Raw genomic sequence first — 21,065 nt, 5'->3', positions numbered from 1 at the left:
TTTCCTCTTGAGTAACATGGGGGAAATAATGGGACAGTCTGTTCTTGTTATTTATGATAGTTACATTCTATAAAGTTGTCATAAACAATGAATTCAAGAATACTGAACCATGGCTCCTGGGGGAAATATGGAGATAGGAGCTAGATTCCTGCAAGTCTCTGCTCAGAACACTTTCAAGAACTTGTTGTATGTGTATTCCTGTTTAAAAGACACCTTGTTTTGCTTGTTTGCTTTCTGAGACAGAGTCTCGCTCTGTCGCCCAGGCTGGCGTGCAGTGGCATGATCTCAGGTCACTGCAACCTCCGCCTCCTGGTTCAAGTGATTCTCCTGCCTCAGCCTCCTGAGTAGCTGAGATTACAGGTAGGTGCCACCACGCCTGGCTAATTTTTGTATTTTTTTTTTTTAGTAGAGATGGGGTTTCACCATGTTGGTTAGGCTGGTCTTGAACTACTGACCTTGTGAGCCACCTGCGTTGGCCTCCTAAAGTGCTGGGATTACAGGCGTGAGCCACTGTGCCCAGCCAAAAGACATCTTATTTAACAGATATTGTTGATTCATTAACACTGAACTCACAGCCAATAGTGCTATAACTCATGCCTGAAGGAAGCTCATCTAACATACGTATTTTTTTCATAAGACACATCACAGCCTTTCTGCACATAGAACACTAGCCAGCATTCAGCACTTTGCTTGGGGGGCATCTTAAACAGTGAAATCACCAATAAAAAGCACAAAAATATAAAAAACATGGCATTCAATAGGCCACAGAAAGCACACTTATGTCATGACAGCTGAAACAAGAAGGCAGGGCGCCACCTTCTTCACCCACAACTGGGAATATGTGCCTTGGGTGACTAAGTTTTTTGCTATTCTATGCACGCACATGTTGGCAAATGACCACAAAAGCACCATGAGTATCGGCTGTGGAGTTAATAATAATATATACATCTTAGTGAGTACACACAGGGAATCCACCAATAATGAGGATCGACTGTACTTCTTTCATAGTCATTACAGTGGTCTTAGGATTGAATTGACTCGAACTTCATGTGGCTTGAAATAACATTCGCGTTTGTCTACCGGACTCAAACTGACTGATAACAGGAAAAGCCATTTAGAAAAGGCAAGGAGTAAGTCAAAACAGAGTTAAAATGCGGATTAATACTCGTCAAGTGCTTACAACACTGTCTGGCACATTACTGTATCACAGTAGAGCCAAGGTAGGGAGGCCTCTGTAGGTAGTAAAATAGCAAGTAAGTGACACCCTTCTAGACTTGCAAGTGGGACATTAGTAGGGAGGGAACACAGCCACTTACTGACAATGTGGCAAGAGGTCTGGAAGGCCAGCTCCACAATGTTCCCATCATGATCAGAGGCTGCCTGGTGGAACACTGCAAAGATGTTCTTCCAGCCTGAGCGGATGTTGGCCGCCTGGGAGTTCACCATCTGGGCAATGCAGCGGATCACCATGTCCCGGATGGTGGGAGACCTGAGGAAGGAACCAGACAGCCATATTATCTGTACTTTAGAGAATGGGAAGAGAAATGAACAAAGCTCTTCTCTTAGGATGAGCTTTAAACAAACATTTATTATAGCACACAGCAATCTACATTTGGGCTCTGCCCCACTTCCTCTCACTTCCATTCCAAACCTAGCATGCTGCATAGAGCTACAACCACCAGGCTGCAATCACAAAACAACAGACTCAAGGTTGAAAAGCCGACCCTCTGAATGGAAGAACGAAAAGAAAAAGTCTGGGTCTCAAATAGTCCCTATCTGGGTAATGTAACCAAAGTCGGAATGCTTGCCTCTGACTTCTTTCCTGTTATGAAACAATAAACAGCCTTACAGTGTTAACTCATTGTTGGTCAGTTTTTCTGGCCAGAAACGTTTCTAATAATATAATTCTGCCACCTAGAGATAACCATTACTAAATTTTGTATATATCTTCTTAGATTTTTGTTTATCACATATACCTATATGATAAACACACATATGTGGATCGGAGTATACATATATAATTTAAGGTACAATGTTTACCCAAATTATTATAAAGCAAAACTTGAGAAAATGGCTGATTTTCTGGAACAGCTGCAACTCACAACCTATTAAGACATACTATTATGAAGGAACCCTATTATCTCACAAATAGCAAGAAGAAAAGCTATATAAGCCTATTGCTTCAACAGTACTAGCTTTAAAAGTCAGTACAGTGGCCTTTGGATTGCAGGTTTGACTTTCAATTTTTTTTTTTTCTTCAGACAAGGTCTTGCTCTGCTGCCCAGGCTGCAGTGCAGTAGAGCAATCTTGACTCATTGCAACCTCTGACTCCAGGCTCATGACTTTCAAATTTTATCTGGCTTAGAATAACATTTCATGTTTGTCTTCTAGGCCCACACTAACTAATAATAGGAAAGGCCATTTAGAGAAGGCAAGGAGAAAGTCAAAACAGTTAAAAATTAGCTGAAAGTCCATAAAATAAACATGCCACATGAAGATAACAAAGGACTGGCCACACAGTGGAAGTAACTTCAATATATGATAAAAATGAATTCATGGTTGTCTCCCCATGGAGAATAAAGCAACTTTTTGACAAAACTATATTTGTTAAAATGTTTTTTGCCTGATTGTTAAAGTAAGATAGGATGACAGTAAAAGTTTTAGGAAATGCAGAAAAAGTATGATTAAAAAAAATTCACCTGGGCCCAGTGAGTTCACGCCTGTAATCCCAGCACTTTGGGAGGCCGAAGTAGATGGATCACCTGAGGTCAGGAGTTCAAGGCCAGCCTGGCCAACATGGTGAAACACCATCTCTACTAAAAATACAAAAATTAGCTGGGCATGGTGGTGCATGCATGTAATTCCAGCTACTTGGGAGGGTGAGGGAGGAAAACTGCTTGAACTGGGGAGGCAGAGATTGTAGTAAGCCAAGATCACACCACTGCACTCCAGCCTGGGCAACAGGGTATGACTACATCTCAAAAAAAAAAAAAAAGATCGTTTACATGATACATGGTACTTCAAATGGAGAGATACATTTCACTATCTCTATTATATTGTCTGTCCAATTCTACAACTAGTCCTTTTCTTGAAACTATTAGTCATTTCCCACATTATAAACATTGTGAACCTTCTTTTTTTTTTTTTGAGATGGAGTTTCTCTTGTCATCCAGGCTGGAGTGCAGTAGCATGATCTAGGCTCACTGCAACCTCTGCCTCCTGGGTTCAAGCAATTATCCTGCCTCAGCCTCCTGAGTAGCTGGGAGTACAGGCATGAGCCACCACACCCAGCCAAACATTGTGAACATTTTTAACAGCTAAACAATATCCCATGTTGTGCCTGTACTAACATTTATTTTAACATTTGTTTATTTAGACAGTTTCTGTTTTTTCTAGAAAACTATTTTCTGTGACTTATAATGCTTTATTATATTTCACATTAACTGCTTTGGATAATTACAGAAGTATGGAGTTACTGAGTTAAAGGGGCACAAAAATATCAGGATTTTTTTTTTTTTTTTTGAGACAGAGTTTTTGCTCTTGTTACCCAGGCTGGAGTGCAATGGCGCGATCCTGGCTCACCGCAACCTCCGCCTCCTGGGTTCAGGCAATTCTCCTGCCTCAGCCTCCCGAGTAGCTGGGACTACAGGCGCGAGCCACCATGCCCAGCTAATTTTTGTATTTTTAGTAGAGACGGGGTTTCACCATGTTGACCAGGATGGTCTTGATCTCTTGACCTCATGATCCACCCGCCTCGGCCTCCCAAAGTGCTGGGATTACAGGCGTGAGCCACCATGCCCGGCCAAAATATCAGGATTCTTAACACATATTACCAAAATGTTTTTGGAAATGTTACAGTAAGTTACAGTTCCACTGACAGTATCTAAGACTGGCTGGCAACATGTGATTCTAAACTCACTCTGCCCCTTTTCAAATGCCCCTTTCAAATGGGAATAGGGGGATAGGCAGGGAAGGTCTGGAGTTAGAAGATAAGGGCTTCCATGCAATCAGACTCGAGCACATGGCTTGTCCATGTGAGACCTTAGTCTCCTCAGGTACTCTCAACGATGTTCCCAAAGGTGGGAAAATACTTTTGTGCATTTGCTAAAATCAAGGGTTCTGCTAGACTCTGGGCTTAATTTTGGTTCTCTTGAAATGAGCAATAAAACAGACAATGCAGATGCCAGGAGAAAGAGAGGCACGTCAAGGAAACTGTTCTGGTGTCCTTTCATTTACTACTGTAACAGCCTGCTGCTCTGGCTTCCAGCTTGGGAGCTTTCATTTTCTTAAAAAAAAAAAAAAAAAGAGAAAGAAAGGACAGATGCAGCAGCTCATGTTTGTAATCCCAGCATTTTGGGAGGCAGAGGCAGACGGATCACTTAAGGTCAGAAGTTTGAGACCAGCCTGGTCAACATGGTGAAACCCCATCTCTACTAAAAATACAAAATTAGCCAGGTATGGTGGTGCGTGCCTGTAATCCTAGGTACTTGGGAGGCTGAGGCAGGAAAACTGCTTGAACCCAAGAGGCAGAGGTTGCAGTGAGCCGAGACTGCACTACTGAACTCCAGCCTGAGCAACAAGAGCAAAACTCCGTCTTAAAAAAAAAAAAAGATCCAGGCTGATCTGGAGTACGCTTTTTAGGGGAGTGCGTGCAGCTATGAGGAATTAGGTCCAACAGTCATCCCTGACATTTCTTCCTTTATGCTCCATAGCCAATTCATCACACATGGTGTAGGATTCCCTTTCCAAATGTGCACAGAATCTAATCCATCACTGCCACTGCTCCCACTTGGTCCAAATCTGGACAACTACAACGACCTCCTACCTCATCCTATTGCTCCTCATGTTCCATGGAAAAATGCAGGGTTATCCCTTTTTTTTTGAGACGGAGTTTTGCTCGTTACCTAGGCTGGAGTGCAATGGCATGATCTCGGCTCACCGCAACCTCCGCTTCCTGGGTTCAAGCAATTCTCCTGCCTCAGCTTCCCGAGTAGCTGGGACTACAGGCACGCACCACCATGCCCAGCTAATTTTTTTGTATTTTTAGTAGAGACGGGGCTTTACCATGTTGACCATGGTCTCGATCTCTTGACCTTGTGATCTACCCGCCTCGGCCTCCCAAAGTGCTGGGATTATAGGCGTGAGCCACCACGCCCGGCCAGGGTTATCCTTTAAAGTATGTTACACTATTTTACTCATTTCACTTCTCTGCTTAAAATCCTCCAACGGCTTCCATCTTTCACGAGCGCAAGCCAAAGTGCTGACAATAGCCAATACCTCCTATGTGATCTAGGTGCCCTGCCACCACTGGGAGGGACTTCACCTTCTACTACCTGCCTTGTTTCCTCCATTTCAGCCACATTGGCCTCCTTACCTATGCCAAGCACTACCTGCTACAGGCCTTTTGCTTTTGCTCTTCCCCTTGTTCCTAATTCTCATGCCAAGGCAGTATATGGCTACTCTTGGCTTATTCCTGACTTCCCTCAGGTCTTTTCCTAAGGGTCCTCTTAGCAAACACATGTTAGCTGGCTGCTCTGGATAGAAGAATGCTTCCATCGCTATCCCCTCACCTTGACATAATGTCCTTCAGAGCACATTACCACCACTGATATTTATGATCAAGTGATTCTCCTACCTTAGCCTCCCAAGTAGCTGGGATTACAGGTGCCCACCACCATGACTGGCTAATTTTTTATTTTTAGTAGAGTTGGGTTTTCACCATGTTGGCTAGGCTGGTCTCAAACTCCTGCTCAGGTGATCCACCCGCCTTGGACTCCCAAAGTGCTGGGATTACAGGCGTGAGCCACTCACCCAGCCAAAAACAGGGATTTTAAAATGCTTTCTTTATAGTGCCTAGCAGATGGCAGGCCTCAATAAGTATAGGCTGAGTGAGTGAATGAACAGTATGGGCCCAGTGTCCTGACTTCTTTTATATCTCCCTGGGGGAAAAATGCTAGGTCAAATAATTCTTATCCTGGTTTGAGGAGGCATCTGCAGTGGCTCTTTCTCTAATCTCCCCCAGCACCAGCCCCAATAGAGGTTCATGACACATTTCTACAAGTTGCAGGATGACATCTGTCCTCCTAGGAAAGGTTACACATAGATCTTAGTGAGATTTATTTCAGAAAAATCAACGTGAATCACAGTCTATTCATTCTATTTGTTTCCCCTGACAAGGAAGGAAAAAAAAAATCATGTGGTTAGTGTTAGGAGGGCTTGTGGGAGCTCCAAAAGGAAATTTGACCAAGGGTCTTCCAGAGCAAAACACATACCTGTTTTTCTTCATAATATGCTCAAAGGGTCTCAGAAAATCTTTCTGGAAACGGAAGTTGGCTAATTCACCCTTCTCAAGAAACTTCATGGAGAGCTGCCTTAATGAGTCAACAGCAAAGATAGCCACATCTTCATTAGGATTGCAGCCAACCTGAGCAGAAGAGGAACTGATGTGAATCAGGTACAGTGTAACAATGACAGAAGTAGGGCTCTTAGCAGCGAAGATGGACAGCCTACCTTCAAAACAAACTTTCTGGGAAAACCCACCTAAGAAGAAAAGAAAATGCTATTTCTTGGCTATGATCTGTCCAATTTTATTGGACAGTCAGTATTGCATAGTTAATTAAATATGCATTTAAAATGTGCTTTTTTTTCTTTAAATTTCATTTTATTACTATTATTATTATTTCCAAGACGGAGTCTGGCTCTGTCGCCCGGGTTAAAGTGTAGTGGAATGATCTCTGCTCACTGCAACCTCCGCCTCCCAGGTTCAAGCAATTCTCCTGCCTCAACCTCCCAAGTAGCTGGGATTACAGGTGTCTGCCACCATGCCCAGCTGATTTTTGTATTTTTAGTAGAGATAGGGTTTCACCATGTTGGCCAACCAGTCTTGAACTCCTAATCTCGGGTGATCCACTCACCTCGGCCTCCCAAAGTGCTAGGATTACAGGTGTGAGCCACTAAGCCCAGCCTATTTTTTCTTTTTCTTTTTTTTTTTTTTTTTTGAGATGGAGTTTCCCTCTTGTTACCCAGGCTGGAATGCAATGGTGAGATCTTGGCTCACCACAACCTCTGCCTCCTGGGGTTCAAGCAATTCTCCCGCCTCAGCCTCCTGAGTAGCTGGGATTACAGGTGTCTGCCACCATGCCCAGCTAATTTTTTTTTGTATTTTTAGTAGAGACGGGGTTTCACCATGTTGACCAGGATGGTCTCTATCTCTTGACCTCGTGATCCACCTGCCTTGGCCTCCCAAAGTGCTGGGATTACAGGCTTGAGCCACAGCACCCGGCCTTCTTCTTTTTTTTTTTTTTTTGAGACAAAGTTTCACTCCTGTTACCCAGGCTGGAGTGCAATGGTGAGATCTCGGCTCACCGCAACCTCCACCTCCTGGGTTCAGGCAATTCTCCTGCCTCAGCCTCCTGAGTGGCTGGGATTACAGGCACGTGCCACCATGCCCAGCTAATTTTTTGTATTTTTAGTAGAGACGGGGTTTCACCATGTTGACCAGGATGGTCTTGATCTCTTGACCTTGTGATCCACCCGCCTCGGCCTCCCAAAGTGCTGGGATTACAGGTGTGAGCCACTGCGCCCAGCTCTTTTTTTTTTTTTTGCTATTAAACGTGCAACTGTATTCAATTTTTCTAATTGTAAAATACACATTACACAAAATCTACCATCTTAACCATTCTAAGTGAACAGTTCAGTAGTATACATTAATACAATTGTGAAACCAATCAGAACTCTTTTTTTTTTTTTTTTGAGGCAGAGTCTTGCTCTGTCAACCAGGTTGGAGTGCCATAGCATGATCTTGGCTCACTGCAACCCCTGCCTCTGGGGTTCAAGCAATTCTCTGCCTCAGCCTCCTGAGTAGCTGAAATTACAGGGGACTGCCACCATGCCCAGCTAAGTTTTGTATTTTTAGTAGAGATAGGGTTTCACCATCTTGGCCAGGCTTGCCTTCAACTCCTAACTTTGTGATCCACCTGCCTCGGCCTCCCAAGGTGCTGGGATTAGAGGTGTGAGCCACTGTGCCCAGTCCTCTTTTCTTTCTTTCTTTTTTTATTTTTTTAACATAAAGTCTTACTCTGTTGCCCAGGCTAGAGTGCAGTGGCCCCACATCGGCTCACTGCAACCTCTGCATCCTGGGTTTAAGCAATTCTCCTGCCTCAGACTCCTGAGTAGCTGAGATTACAGGCACCTGCCACCCTGTCCAGCTAATTTTTTTTTTAAGAAGAGACAGGGTTTCACCATGTTGGCCAGGCTGGTCTTGAACTCCTGACCTGAAGCAATCAGCCCATCTCAGCCTCCCAAAGTGGTAGGATCACAGGCATGAGCCATCATGCCCGGCCAAGAATTCTTTCATCTTGAAAAAATAAAACTCTATACCCATTAAACAACATATCCCAAGGTGCTATTTAATTTCCTCCAAATATATATATATAGGTATATATATCTATATATGTGTATACATAGATATGTATATATATGAAGGGTCAAAAGATGTCACAGTCTATGGAAAACCTTTTCACACTTTCCCAATGTCTGTCATCTAAAGCAAATGACTATGAAATAAATATCATCAAATTCTGTAAAATTATTTAGGCTTTTCAATTTACTTAAAAGTCGTACTTGTCTCTGGTTTGCCTACTTTTAGGAACTAGAGTTATGGGTAAATATTTGGCTGGTGCTTTTCAGACTTTTCTCTTAAGAAGAATCTCTAAAAACAGAGAGAGAGAATGTTTTCCATCAGCACCCCCTGCCAGTGGATCTGGGGGCATCTTGTAGAGGCCTGCTCCAAGTGAGACATTCATTGACATGTGGTCTGACCTGATGTTTTATTTTTAACAATTATAATGCAGCAATATCATTTGTAATAATGAAAAATTGGGCCCAGGTGTGGTGGCTCACAGCTGTAATCCCAGCAGTTTGAGAGGCTGAGGCAGGAGGATCACCTGAGGCCAGGAGTTCAAGACCAACTGGGCCAATATGGTGAAACCCTGTCTCTACTAAAAATATAAAAATTAGCTGGGTGTGGTGGCACGGGAGGCTGAAGAAGAATTGCTTGAACCTGGGAAGTGGAGGTTGCAATGAGCCAAGATGGCGCCACTGCACTCCAGCCTGGGTGACAGAGTGAGATCTGTCTCAAAATAAAAAATTAAAAAAAAAAAATTGGGTCAGGCATGGTAACTCACACCTGTAATCCCAGTATTTTGGGAGGCTGAGGTGGGCAGATGACTTGAGGTCAAGACCAGCCTGGCCAACATGGTGAAACCATATCTCTACTAAAAATAAAAAAATTTAGCTGGGTATGGTGGTGGGCACCTGTAATCCCAGCTACTTGGAAGGCTGAGGCAGAAGAATTGCTTGTGCTTGGGAGGTGAAGTTTGTAGTGAGCCAAAACTGTGCTACTTCACTCCAGCCTGGGCAATAAGAGTGAAACTGTCTCAAAAAAATTAAAATAAAAAATAAAAAGAAAATAAAGTCAGCCTTGAAAAGGATGAAAATTCTGATACGTGCAACAACATGGATGAACCCTGATGACATTACTATGCTGAATGAAATAAGGGAGTCACAAAAAGACAAACACAACATGATTCTACTTATATGAGGTACTTAGAGCAGTCAAGTTCCTAGGGACACAGAGCAGAACAGTGGTTGCCTGTGGTTGGTAGGGTGAAAGTGGGAGTTACTGTTTAATGGGTATGCAGTTTCAGTTTTGCAAGATAAAAAGGGTCTTAGAGATCTGTTGCACAACAATGTGAGTATACCTAACACTACTGAACTGTATGGTTAAAATGGTTAGGATGGTAAATTTTATATGTATTTTATTTTTGAGACACAGTTTTACTCTTCCTTTTTTTTATCTTTTTTTTTTTTTAAAGATGGGGTTTCACCATGATGGCCAGGCTGGTCTTGAACTCCTGACCTCAGGTGATCCATCCACCTTGGCCTCCCAAAGTGCTGGGATTACAGGTGTGAGCTGCGCCCGGCCCACAGTTTTACTCTTGCTGCCCAGGCTGGAGTGCAACGGCATGATCTTGACTCACTGCAACCTCTACTTCTCAGGTTCAAGATAAACTAATAAAAAGAATATTCCCCTTCTAAAAATCCAGGTAAAACAGATGTTCCAGGTATACACACCATGTTCAGTGTACAGCTTTGCTTACCCAGGACACAGTGCTTATGCCCCTAGTTCAAGAGAATCATGTAACTGTGCAAACAACCCTGACAGCACCCTGAGGGCTAAGTTACAGCTCTAATGAGCCATCTATATTTCTTCAAATCTGCAAGATTCTTAAGTGCCCCAGTTCACAAGGGGAAGAACATCTTTCCAAGGTGGTGGAAAAAGTTAAGAGTTCCAGAGTAAGGGCTGAGTGCAGTGGCTCACACCTATAATCCCAACACTTTGGGAGGCTGAGGGGAGCAGATCATTTGAGGTCAGGAGTTTGAGACCAGGATAGCCAACATGGTGAAACCCTGTCTCTACTAAAAATACAAAAATTAGCTGGGTGTGGTGCTGCATGCGTGTAGTCCCAGGAGAATTGCTTGAACTCGGAAGGCAGAGGTTGCAATAAGCCAAGATTGAGCCACTGCTGTCCAGCATGGGCGACAGTATGAAACTCTGTCTCAAAAAAAAAAAAAACAAAAAACGAGCTCCAGAACGAGCAACTGAGTTTTCCATGACCTGGTGCTTAACAGCACTGATTAAATGAAACAGACATTTGTAATGAAGTTGATGACAATGAAATGTCTGGTTTCTACCTGCCACCCTATGTCCCAAGCTTGCCTGTAAGTGGTCCGTAGATACTGAGAACTGGCACACAGTCTCAACGACAGAATCACAGGTGGGAAAAGTAACTTGAGCAAACTGATGCTCCCCTCCAAAAACAGAAGTCCCAATGAACACAAAATGGGAGACTTTCTGGGAAACATTTACCAAAACACTTTTGGCTAGTCAATTCTGAAAGAACAAAGGATTCCAACAGCTGCCAGCCAAATGATCTTGTGGAATAAATGAGCAGTGTTTGTTCTGGCTTAGCTGTCACATGCTTGGACAAGAATACAAGGTACAGTAATGGCAATGATTCACATTTTCTTTCTCAAACAAATTCACATCAATTATTTCAAATCATCCAATTAGGAATTTGTTTACTCAGAACAGTGGGAAAGATAGTGCTGAGTTAGTTGATTCTTTAAAATGATACCACCCACTCAACAAACAGTTCCTCTGGGTCAAGGCCTTTTCCAATGAGGGACCATTCCTGACCACATTTTCTCAATAACCCTGATATACGACATGCTTGATCCTTTCCCAGCGGTTATTTTATCATAAAATGGGAGTGATAAAATTTTATCATAAAATGGAACTGATGGGAAAGGACAGACAGGCAGGAGCCTCATCTGTCCAGTGCCCAGCATGAAGCAGTCGGATATTTTGTAAAACAGACGGTGTGCTGTGAGGTGCCTTAATTTGAGCTGATAGAAAAACAAGGAACTTTCATTAGCTGATGCACCAAGTTAGAAGCAAGGCTACATTTGACAATGCTTCATTTCAGCAGAGTGGTGGAGTAGATTAGCATTACAAGAGGTGATGGGGTGCCCATCTCTTCCCTAGTTATATCATACTGCTAGCTTTAAATTGGCTCATAGAAACTGGCAGATGCTACAAATCATTTACCAGCACCCCACTGGTTATTCTATACCCTAATGGCAGACTACTTTTTAAGATTTTCCTCTATTCAATGTACAAAATTTCTGTATTTTTTTAAATTAATGCTATTTTTAAGCATTAGTATTATAACTCTTCATCTCCAGGCTTAAGAAAATTTTCTTGAGATCATGAAATTGTTTTGGTAAGAAGCTGTTACTAAGTTATGTTTCCCTTAAGAAGCAAACAACATCACTAATACATACATACATTTCTTTTGATTGCTTTGTTACCAGTTTCTTCACTGTGATAAAACATACTTGACATTTTATTTATTCAATATATGTGTGCATATGTCTGTATGCATATAATAAAACTTCTGGTAAAGAGGAAGAATTCAGTCTGGTTTACTCCCAACAGTTGTCACTTTTTTTTTTTTTTTTTTTTGGCAAATCAATATAGTACATTTTATTACAATAAAAGTATTTTTTTTTTAAAATTTTTTATTGGATTATAGGTTTTGGGGTACATGAGCAGAGCATGCAAGACAGTTGCGTAGGTACACACATGGCAGTGTGCTTTCTTTTCTTCTCCCCTTCACCCATATTTGGCATTTCTCCCCAGGCTATCCCTCCCCACCTCCCCCTCCCACTGGCCCTCCCCTTTTCCCCCCAATAGACCCCAGTGTTTAGTACTCCCCTTTCTGTGTCCAGTTGTCACTTTTAGAACCCAGATGTGTCTTTGGCTTGTTACTGATTTAAAAGCAATTATTATTATTATTATTTCGAGGCAGTCTTGCTCTGCTCCCCATGCTGGAGTGCAGTAGAGTAATCTCAGCTCACCACAACCTCCACCTCCCAAGTTCAAGAGATTCTCCTGCCTCAGCCTTCCTAGTAGCAGGGATTACAGGTGCACACCACCATGCCCGGCTATTTTTTTTGTATTTTTAGTAGAGATGGGGTTTTGCTGTGTTTACCTGGCTGGTCTCAAACTCCTGACCTCAGGTGATCCACCTGCCTCGGCCTCCCAAAGTGCTGAGATTACAGGCGTGAGCGACTGCGTCCAGCCCAAACATTAATTTTTTCAACATAAGTTTCAGAAGAATGGCGGCCGGAATACAAGCAGTGACAATGAAGAGTGAAACTACCTGGAACTTATTTAGGTTTAAAAGGCCTTTCTGGATTTCACAATGTTTCCAAGCATCAGTCTGTTTGTCCAGTGGCTGTGATAATCTTTGTGGTCTTAGCCTACATTCTGCACGTGGGATATTAAAGTATTTTTTTTTTTTGAGACGGAGTTTCGCTCTTGTTACCCAGGCTGGAGTGCAATGGCGCGATCTCGGCTCACCGCAACCTCCGTCTCCTGGGTTTAGGCAATTCTCCTTCTTCAGCCGCCTGAGTAAGCTGGGATTACAGGCACGCGCCACCATGCCCAGCTAATTTTTTTTGTATTTTTAGTAGAGACGGGGTTTCACCATGTTGACCAGCATGGTCTCGATCTGTTGACCTCGTGATCCACCCACCTCGGCCTCCCAAAGTGCTGGGATTACAGGCGTGAGCCACCGCGCCCGGCCTAAAGTATTTTTAATACCACCAGGATTTTTAACTCATTCTACATGCATTCTACCAATATGTAAGTATGATATTTCTCCTATCAAGCTGTCTTTTGACTTCACAGGGAAAACAAATTAGAGGCATCTAAAAAACAGGGCAAATTATTTATCACTTCTTTTTTTGAATTCAGTTGCCTACTTTTTTTTTTTTAACAGCAATGGTTTTTAAATTTGAAGTTACCTTATTGAAGTGATCTCCAATCACATGCCATATTCGGGACCACTGCAGTCGGATCCGATTCATGTTGTAGTATGATATCTCCACAATCTTCTGCAAGCTGAACATGCGAGGATGGTGGGGGGAGGCCAGTTCATCCATGGACACAGCACATAGCCAGCGGACAAAGTCAACTACAGGCCAGACCCAACAATACACGCAAAGCCTCATTAGGAACAGTTAGACGGTTACAGCATGAGGCTTTTGTAGTTGTCACAGGTAAGTAAAATACATACCTATAGCATTTCCATCCAGTCTGGTAGACCCAGTAAAAATTCTAGGAAAATAATGCCAGACAAAATAAACATTAGGCTGGATGTGGTGGCTCACACCTGTAATCCTAGCACTCTGGGAGCCAAGGAGGGTGGATCATGTGAGGTCAGGAGCTCGAAACCAGCCTGGCCAACATGGTGAGACCTCATTTCTATTAAAAATACAAAAAATTAGCCAGGTATGGTGGTGGGCGCCTGTAATCTCAGCTACTTGGGAGGCCGAAGCAGAAGAATCACTTGAACTCAGGAGGTGGAGGTTGCAGTTAGCCGAGATCATGCCACTGCACTCCAGCCTGGGCAACATAGCCAGACTGTGTCTCAAAAAAATAAAAAAAATTAGATTTGGTAGCCTGAGGGCAATTCTGCTTCTGTCTTAGCACTGGGCATAAAAGCCAGATGACCTCTGGGCACACAGGCTTTTTCTTTTTAATTAGATTTGGAAGCTAAAGTTTCTCAAACTCTCAGACAAGACAGAGAGGAAACATTAGGTCTGATACCTCCACCGAAATAAATGATGTGGTATTACAAGCATAGAACAGGTCAAGAAAAGTAAACTGAGTTGAAAGCAGAAAAGCCTATAGTGAGCAGAAGACAAAGTAACATATCAAAAGAGGGGGGAGCCCAGGCACAGTGGCTCACACCTGTAATCCCAGCACTTTGGGAGGCCAAGGCAGGTGGATCACTTGAGGTCATGAGTTCAAGACCAGCCTGGCCAACATGAAACCCTGTCTCTACTAAAAATATAAAAATTAGTCGGGCATGGTGGCACATGCCTGTAGTCCCACTACATAGGAGGCTGAGGCAGGAGAATCACTTGAACCTGGAAGGCGAAAGTTGCAATGAGCTGACATTGCACCACTGCACTCCAGCCTGGGTGACAGAGCAAGACTGTCTTTAAAAAAAATAAGGTACATAAAAAGAGATATAGTAAAAGAAACGATCAGAAGTAAAATGATATACTAGAAAATATCTATTTAACACAAATAAAGCAGTAATAATGGAGGAAGAGGGGAAAAAAAAGACACATTATATGCACTTAACAAAGGCAACATATATGAGTCGAAAAAGGATAGAATTAAAAGGAAAGATGTTGGCATAAGGAAACCATTTGGTTAATAAACAGAATATAATGAATATTAAAATAATAAAAGGGAAGATAGACAATTAAACAATGTCCAGAACAGGCAAATCTGTAGATTAGTGGTTACAGTGACTAAGAAATGGGGTAGGAAAGAAAAGGAAATGGAGAATGATTCTTAATAAGTACGAAGCTTCTTTATGGGAAACATCTCTCCTGGATTTTTATGTCAAGTTTTGAAGTAAAAAGAAATAATGGGAAAAAAAGGAAACTGTCAACTCAGCCAACTCTTATTCATGCATAGGCTTTCGGTCCTATACTCTCCTTGAGATTTTTTTTAAAAAGTAACTTCTACTAAGGAAACAAGGTAATTTAAAACACCAACATAAGCAAAAAACTCTTTTGTTTTTGATATAATTTGTCACAATTTTAAAGTTATAACTTTTCTAAAAGTCAAAATTCAAATAAATGTGACACTTAATCTGTAGCTAACGACACTTATATCAGTTAAATTAGGAATCATTCATGTCCAGTAACTACAGAGAGGCTGCCAAACCACTAGGTAGTTCAGGCTCACTGAAAAATAAAATCATTACCTGTCCACAGCTACAACTACACTCTGTGAGCTGGTCTCGCCAACCGATTCTTGAAAGCTGGCCATCTGTCTTTTATCCACTCCTCCACTTACCAAATTACCTGAAACGCAATGCACAAAATCAGCAGCACTTCAAAAACAGTACAGTATTTAGAACAAAACATTCTGTTATGTCAACATGCAGACAGGGGACATAAATAAGAATGAATCTGCAAGTTCAAAAAACAAACATACTGATGATAAAATTAAAGTTATGCTTTGGCATTTGGCATTTAAATACATTGTTAGTATAAGCTTTCTTGTTTGTACCAACCAATACCATTTTTATGGTATTAAAGGCCTGTATTTAGGAAAACAAATTTGAATCAATTGATATTAATCCAGAGCTCCCAGAACATGTAATGGCTCACACCTGAATGCTTGGTGTGCTTCACAGAATTTCATTCCACTCATCCTCACGAGTACCTAAGAAGTGGGTGCTATTACAATTTTCCATTTCTCTAGAATCCATACTTTTAACCATTACACTGTACCATTCCATTCACTAAATGGGACCTAGAAGCTTACGCTCTGTAGTTGGATGGCTAGGGATTTGAATCATACTACCAAGAAGGCAGTATGACACTGCTCATATCTTTTCACTCCGTGCTTCAGTTTTCTCAATCACAAAATAGGGAAGATAACAGTCCCTATTCTCATTGGATTGTTATGAGCATTAAATGAGTTGAAATATATAAACTGAGTGCTAAGAATATGACGTGGCACATTTGTTTGTTTGCATCAATCGGAAGAGTATCTCAGTCCAATGTATAGCCAGAGAAATAATTCTACTTGCATAAGAATACTGTTTAATTAAAGGCCCCCCCCACCCCCAAAAGATGGAAGAAATGTCAAATCTACCCTTTAAAATCTAGAGACACAAATACATACCACTCTAATGTCAGGCACTAGAGATCTGGCCATTTTAAAGCAAATGGTTTTTCTTCCCAATATAGTTATAGGTATAGAAAGAAAAGTAATGCACTCTACTGATTTTGGTAAAACAGACATTTTACAAAACAGTTTAATCACAATTAAGATAGCTGAAGCAGCATGTTCACTTGCATTCATGAATACACTGTCAGATGGCACAAAAGGAAGAGACAGTTTACATAACAGTCCCGATAAGATATGAAGGGTTTCATCCTGGTTAACTTGCAAATCTGTGACTGTCAGCTGCAGGGCTTGGTGTCTTACCTAGGCCAAGGCCCATGAACTCTTCTCCTGCCAATGTGTGGCTCTTCAGGCTCCCTTCTCTTTCACGCCCAGATCCAGACAGGTAGCGGGTCTTCACACCTGTTCCTATCAGCTGGGCGAGCTCCAGCTGGCTGATGCATTTCAAGATCTAAGATGAAGAAATGAGTTCCTACCTTACAGCCTGAAAAAGGGAACTGTAATCTTAATTTAGTAATTTAAGGAAAGTTGGTTCAATGGAGTTATGCCATATAGATGTTTATGCAAATTTAGTAAGCTCTCAATAAAGAGAGAAAAAGCACTGGACTCAGGCGGGGGGATTCCTCCCACCATGCCACATAATAGGCATACCACTTAGTTATCCCCACCTCCTTTTTCCACTCTCCCCCTGAGATAACAACACACCAGCCTCACTGGCCTCAGTGTGCTCCTTTAACTTGTCATCTCTTGTCCCATCCCTGGGCCTCTGCATTCATTGCTCCTTATGCATGGAATGTTTTCACCCCATGGCTTGCTCCTTCAATTCCCAGCTCAGACATGTGTGTCCCTCTCAAAGAGATCTTTCTTGACTATCCTGAGATCATACCTCCCCATTACCAGGCCCTGCTCATACTTTCTTTTTTCTTAGTATTTACCACTTTTTGGTATTATACCATATATTTATTTATTTGTTTGTTTCCTACCTTAGGTTGCCAAGATGGCATTTACTCTGTCTTGTTCACTGCTGAACACTTAAGTTCTTGGCACTTAAAACTGTTGGCAATCATTAATTGGTTTAACTAAAGGAATAAGAATATGTTCTAGAGCAGGCATGCAGTGGGAGATAAGACTGAATCTCCTGGTCCTGAGGGATGCCTCTGGTGCTTGAGGATGCAGACCTGCACACAGGCCCTCTCCCACCTGAAGCTTAGCTGTAGAAACCGAAACTGGTCCCAACTTATATCAGAGGAAAGACTGGCTACATGAAACTTACTGAGGGATGGCATGTAGACCTCCAGGGAAACCCTAAGGAATTTTCATGGGAACTTCTTACTGAAGCTCAGTGTTGCTTTTCATGCTGACCTTGCAATTCAGTCCCAGAGTCCACTATACCACTGAGCACTGCAGAGTATCTTTACTTATACATTGCTTTTCTCTTGACTGAGAAATGGACTTAATTCCACCAAAGAGAAACATCCCCTGATTTCTTCACACAGCATGATACTATTAAATTATTAGTAGTAACCTAGTAATGCCCTTTCTTTTGCAGAAGCTGGGGATAGCTGGAATTCGAAGTATGTCACCAATACTGAAAGGCCAAGAGCTTATTAGTTCCAAGCTGATTTCTCAGGGCTTCTGACAACCACAGAGGTAGCTAATTAATTTTCAACATTTCTAGATCCTATCATATACTTGGCAGGCAGCAGGAACTTCATATTGGTCATACCTCCCAGCCTAAAAAAAGTTTTAGAAGAAAAAGCAAGTATTCATTGATTCTCTAGGTATTATGACTCCTTACAAGGCAGAAAATGATTTTAAAAAGCACACAACTCAAAATTTTTTTTCCTTTTAGAGACAAGGTCTTGCTCAGTTGCCCCAGCTGGAGCACAGTGGTGCAATCGCAGCTCACTGCAGCCTTGAACTCCTGTGCTCAAACAATCCTGCTGCCTCAGCCTCCCAAGCAGCTGGGACTACAGTCATGCACCACCATGTCTAGCTATTTAAAAAACAATTTTTTTTTAAAGATACGGGGTCTTGTTATGTTGCCCAGGCCGGTCTGGAACTCTTCGTCTCAAGCAATCCTTCTGCTTCAACCCCTAAAAGTGTGATTACAGATGTGAGCCACTATGCCCAGCTGTAACTAAGTTATTTCTAACGTGGGTTACTCAGAGTTGTGACAGAGAGAGGAAAGGCTGGTGAAGAGGGGCAAAGCCAGGTGCCACAAAGAAGACAGCCGGTAACACTAATGAGTTCTTACTCCTTGCCAAATACAGTCCCGAGCCCTTTTCATTCTCATAACCACCCTATGAAGGCTGCAGAGATAAAGAAGGTGGGACTTGGTGACAAAGTAACCTGCCTGTGCCATCCAGGCAGGAGAGGTGGAGTTCCAAATTGGGCCCCAGTTGCCAGGCTCTAGAGCCTTTACTCTGAGCCACTTGGTCCACCTGAAGAAGAAGGATGACAGTAATTTTCTTTCTATGTCAAACCATCCTTTACATTCTCCACAGCCTCATCTCTATTCTTCCACAATTTTCTCTCTAAACAAAACAGTAATACATGCAGATGGTAGAAAAATACTAGAAATGAAGAAAAACGAGAACGAAACAGTTTCCATTAATTCCATCACTCAGACAAGAATGTTAATGCTTTGGTCTATCCTTTCAAACTCCATTCTCTGTGTATTTTCCCACAAGAGACAATGCCTCACAGTGTCTTATAACAACTTGTAATTTTACTGTGACTGTTTTCCCACAATAGTCTTTAATACCATCTTTATCTTTTTTTCTGAAATCTCTTTTAATCCATAGGTACCCTCCTCCCTTCCACTTATTTTTCTTGCAATTTATTTGCTGAAAAACCTGGTCTTCTGCTCTGCAGATCTGTCACACCTAGAGTTTGCAAGCTGTACCCTTATATCTAACAGGCTTCTCTTTTCATTGTTTCTTCTGTAAACTGGCAATATAGGCTTGAACTGATTCAGATTTGAGTCGGGGCTAGCACATTTCTTAGGTAGTATTGTGCACTTCTATCAGAGAGCACATACTATCTGCCTATCTTTTCTTTTCCACAACATTATTTTAAATGGCCACATAACCTAAGGAATGCTGTACCATACTTTAAAAAAAAATAGCAATCTCTTATATTGTTGGGACATCTAGCTCTTTTTAACCCAACCTTTTCCCTAGAACAACTAAAACTGCAACAAATATCCTTTTAAATACATTGCTGTATACCTAAGTAATTGTATCCTTGGGTGAGAATCTTAGAATACTGTTTAAAAAAAAATGTAAACTCACTAGCACTCTACTGAACGTTCATTGCGACTGCCAACCATTTCTAATCAGGCTCCTGGCTTTGTCTTAAATTTATACATTGATCATAGGAGCTCCCAACCTCCCAAGAGGTACATAATGACTTTTAAAAAAGTGGCATTAATATGGAAAGAAAGCTGCAACAATAGACGTACACTTCATGGGGGACATTGGCTGCTGGGTGCAAGGGTGCTCACTGTGAGCTGGTGCACCTGAACTCGCTCCCACCTTTCACAGCCCCAGAGAGGGTGATTTTCAGATACATGTGGTACAGTGAGGCTTGACTTCAAGAAAAATTGAATTGACCAAAAGAGATCAACAATGAATAAAAGGAAGCCAGGAGTCATCCTAACTGAGAAAAGGCAATTCAAAGAGACACATACCTCATGCCAAGAATTCCCAAGGTAGTTACCATCAGTGTGAGCCACTGTGATAAGTGTCTTAATGGTGTCGATGTTTTTCTGCTTCATTTCTGTGATGCTGGAGCTGGCTGTGAGCAGGGAGAAGCGAGCAAGAGCCTGAACATAGGCATCTCGTTCCAGCTGTAACAGAAGCCCAAGAGAAAACACTGTGACTCCAACCCTAGAGTGGCCACTCTCACATCTGCAGGGCTGGCACACTGGGCTTCTCTAATACCTTTTGTATGCACACTGACTGGCTTTCTGCACATTAACACAACAGTTATTCCATGCTAATGCCCTCTCACTTTTGAAACATCTTGCAGAGAGGCTCTCTATGTACTGCCACATGTTTGAGAAGCAGCTCTCTCCTTTCTAATTGACTACAAACTTATCAGTCCCATGTTCCATTATGTCTGCTGAATGCTAAGATTGTCACATAAATTCTGACATCTCCAATAATTCTGCCAGGGAGGTCTGTTTTCTCAAGTTTACAAATGAGAAAATGAATTGGTGTCTTGGAGAGACATTAGCTGGGCCAATGTTACATGGCTGGAGAAGTGGCAGAGCTGGGTTTTGAAGTCTAGATGGTCTAACTTCAAAGCTTGTGGTCTTGGTATAAAAGAAAATGTCTAACTGTAAAATGAATGGGAACAGAAGATTGAGTTTTTAAAAATAAATGGGGTGCAACTTCTTACTGACTTACAAAGTGATGCATGGGATTTTGCCAACCTCCTAATTTCATAACAGTTTCAGAATTATATTTCATTTATATGCTTAAACTTTTCAAGTTTCAGAAGGTTTACAGACATATTCATATTGCACTGAACTACTTGTTTCTCCAGGGAAGAGTTGGAAATATGAGAAATTATAATAAAAACTGATCTTAGAAAATAATATTTTTATACACCAAAGTAGGCAAGTTAGGCAGATGAACAGGAAGTCTGTTTTGTCAAATCCAGTCAAGTAGCTTGAACCCTACCCCCTCCTTTTTCTTTTAATTTTGAG

General features: G+C 41.9%; 1 protein-coding gene across 4 annotated transcripts in view; it reads right to left on the bottom strand.

Annotated features, from left to right (window-relative positions):
- The window catches only part of ARFGEF2 (ARF guanine nucleotide exchange factor 2), a 105,091-nt gene that overhangs the window by 28,249 nt on the left and 55,777 nt on the right, over nt 1-21,065 (bottom strand). For all 4 annotated transcript variants that reach the window (XM_035298863.3, XM_035298864.3, XM_035298865.3 and 1 more), the window contains 7 exons: nt 20,043-20,201; nt 16,652-16,799; nt 15,417-15,516; nt 13,707-13,747; nt 13,435-13,604; nt 6,273-6,424; nt 1,317-1,489 (listed from right to left, as the gene is read on the bottom strand). In XM_035298863.3, the coding sequence (XP_035154754.1) occupies nt 1,317-1,489; nt 6,273-6,424; nt 13,435-13,604; nt 13,707-13,747; nt 15,417-15,516; nt 16,652-16,799; nt 20,043-20,201 (943 nt within the window). The remainder of the gene's footprint in view (nt 1-1,316; nt 1,490-6,272; nt 6,425-13,434; nt 13,605-13,706; nt 13,748-15,416; nt 15,517-16,651; nt 16,800-20,042; nt 20,202-21,065) is intronic.

Source organism: Callithrix jacchus, chromosome 5 (assembly GCF_049354715.1).
Source record: "Callithrix jacchus isolate 240 chromosome 5, calJac240_pri, whole genome shotgun sequence".
Taxonomy (NCBI): Eukaryota; Metazoa; Chordata; class Mammalia; order Primates; family Cebidae; genus Callithrix; species Callithrix jacchus.
Note: the sequence above shows the minus strand (reverse complement) of the source record. Positions and strands in the feature narration are given on the sequence as shown.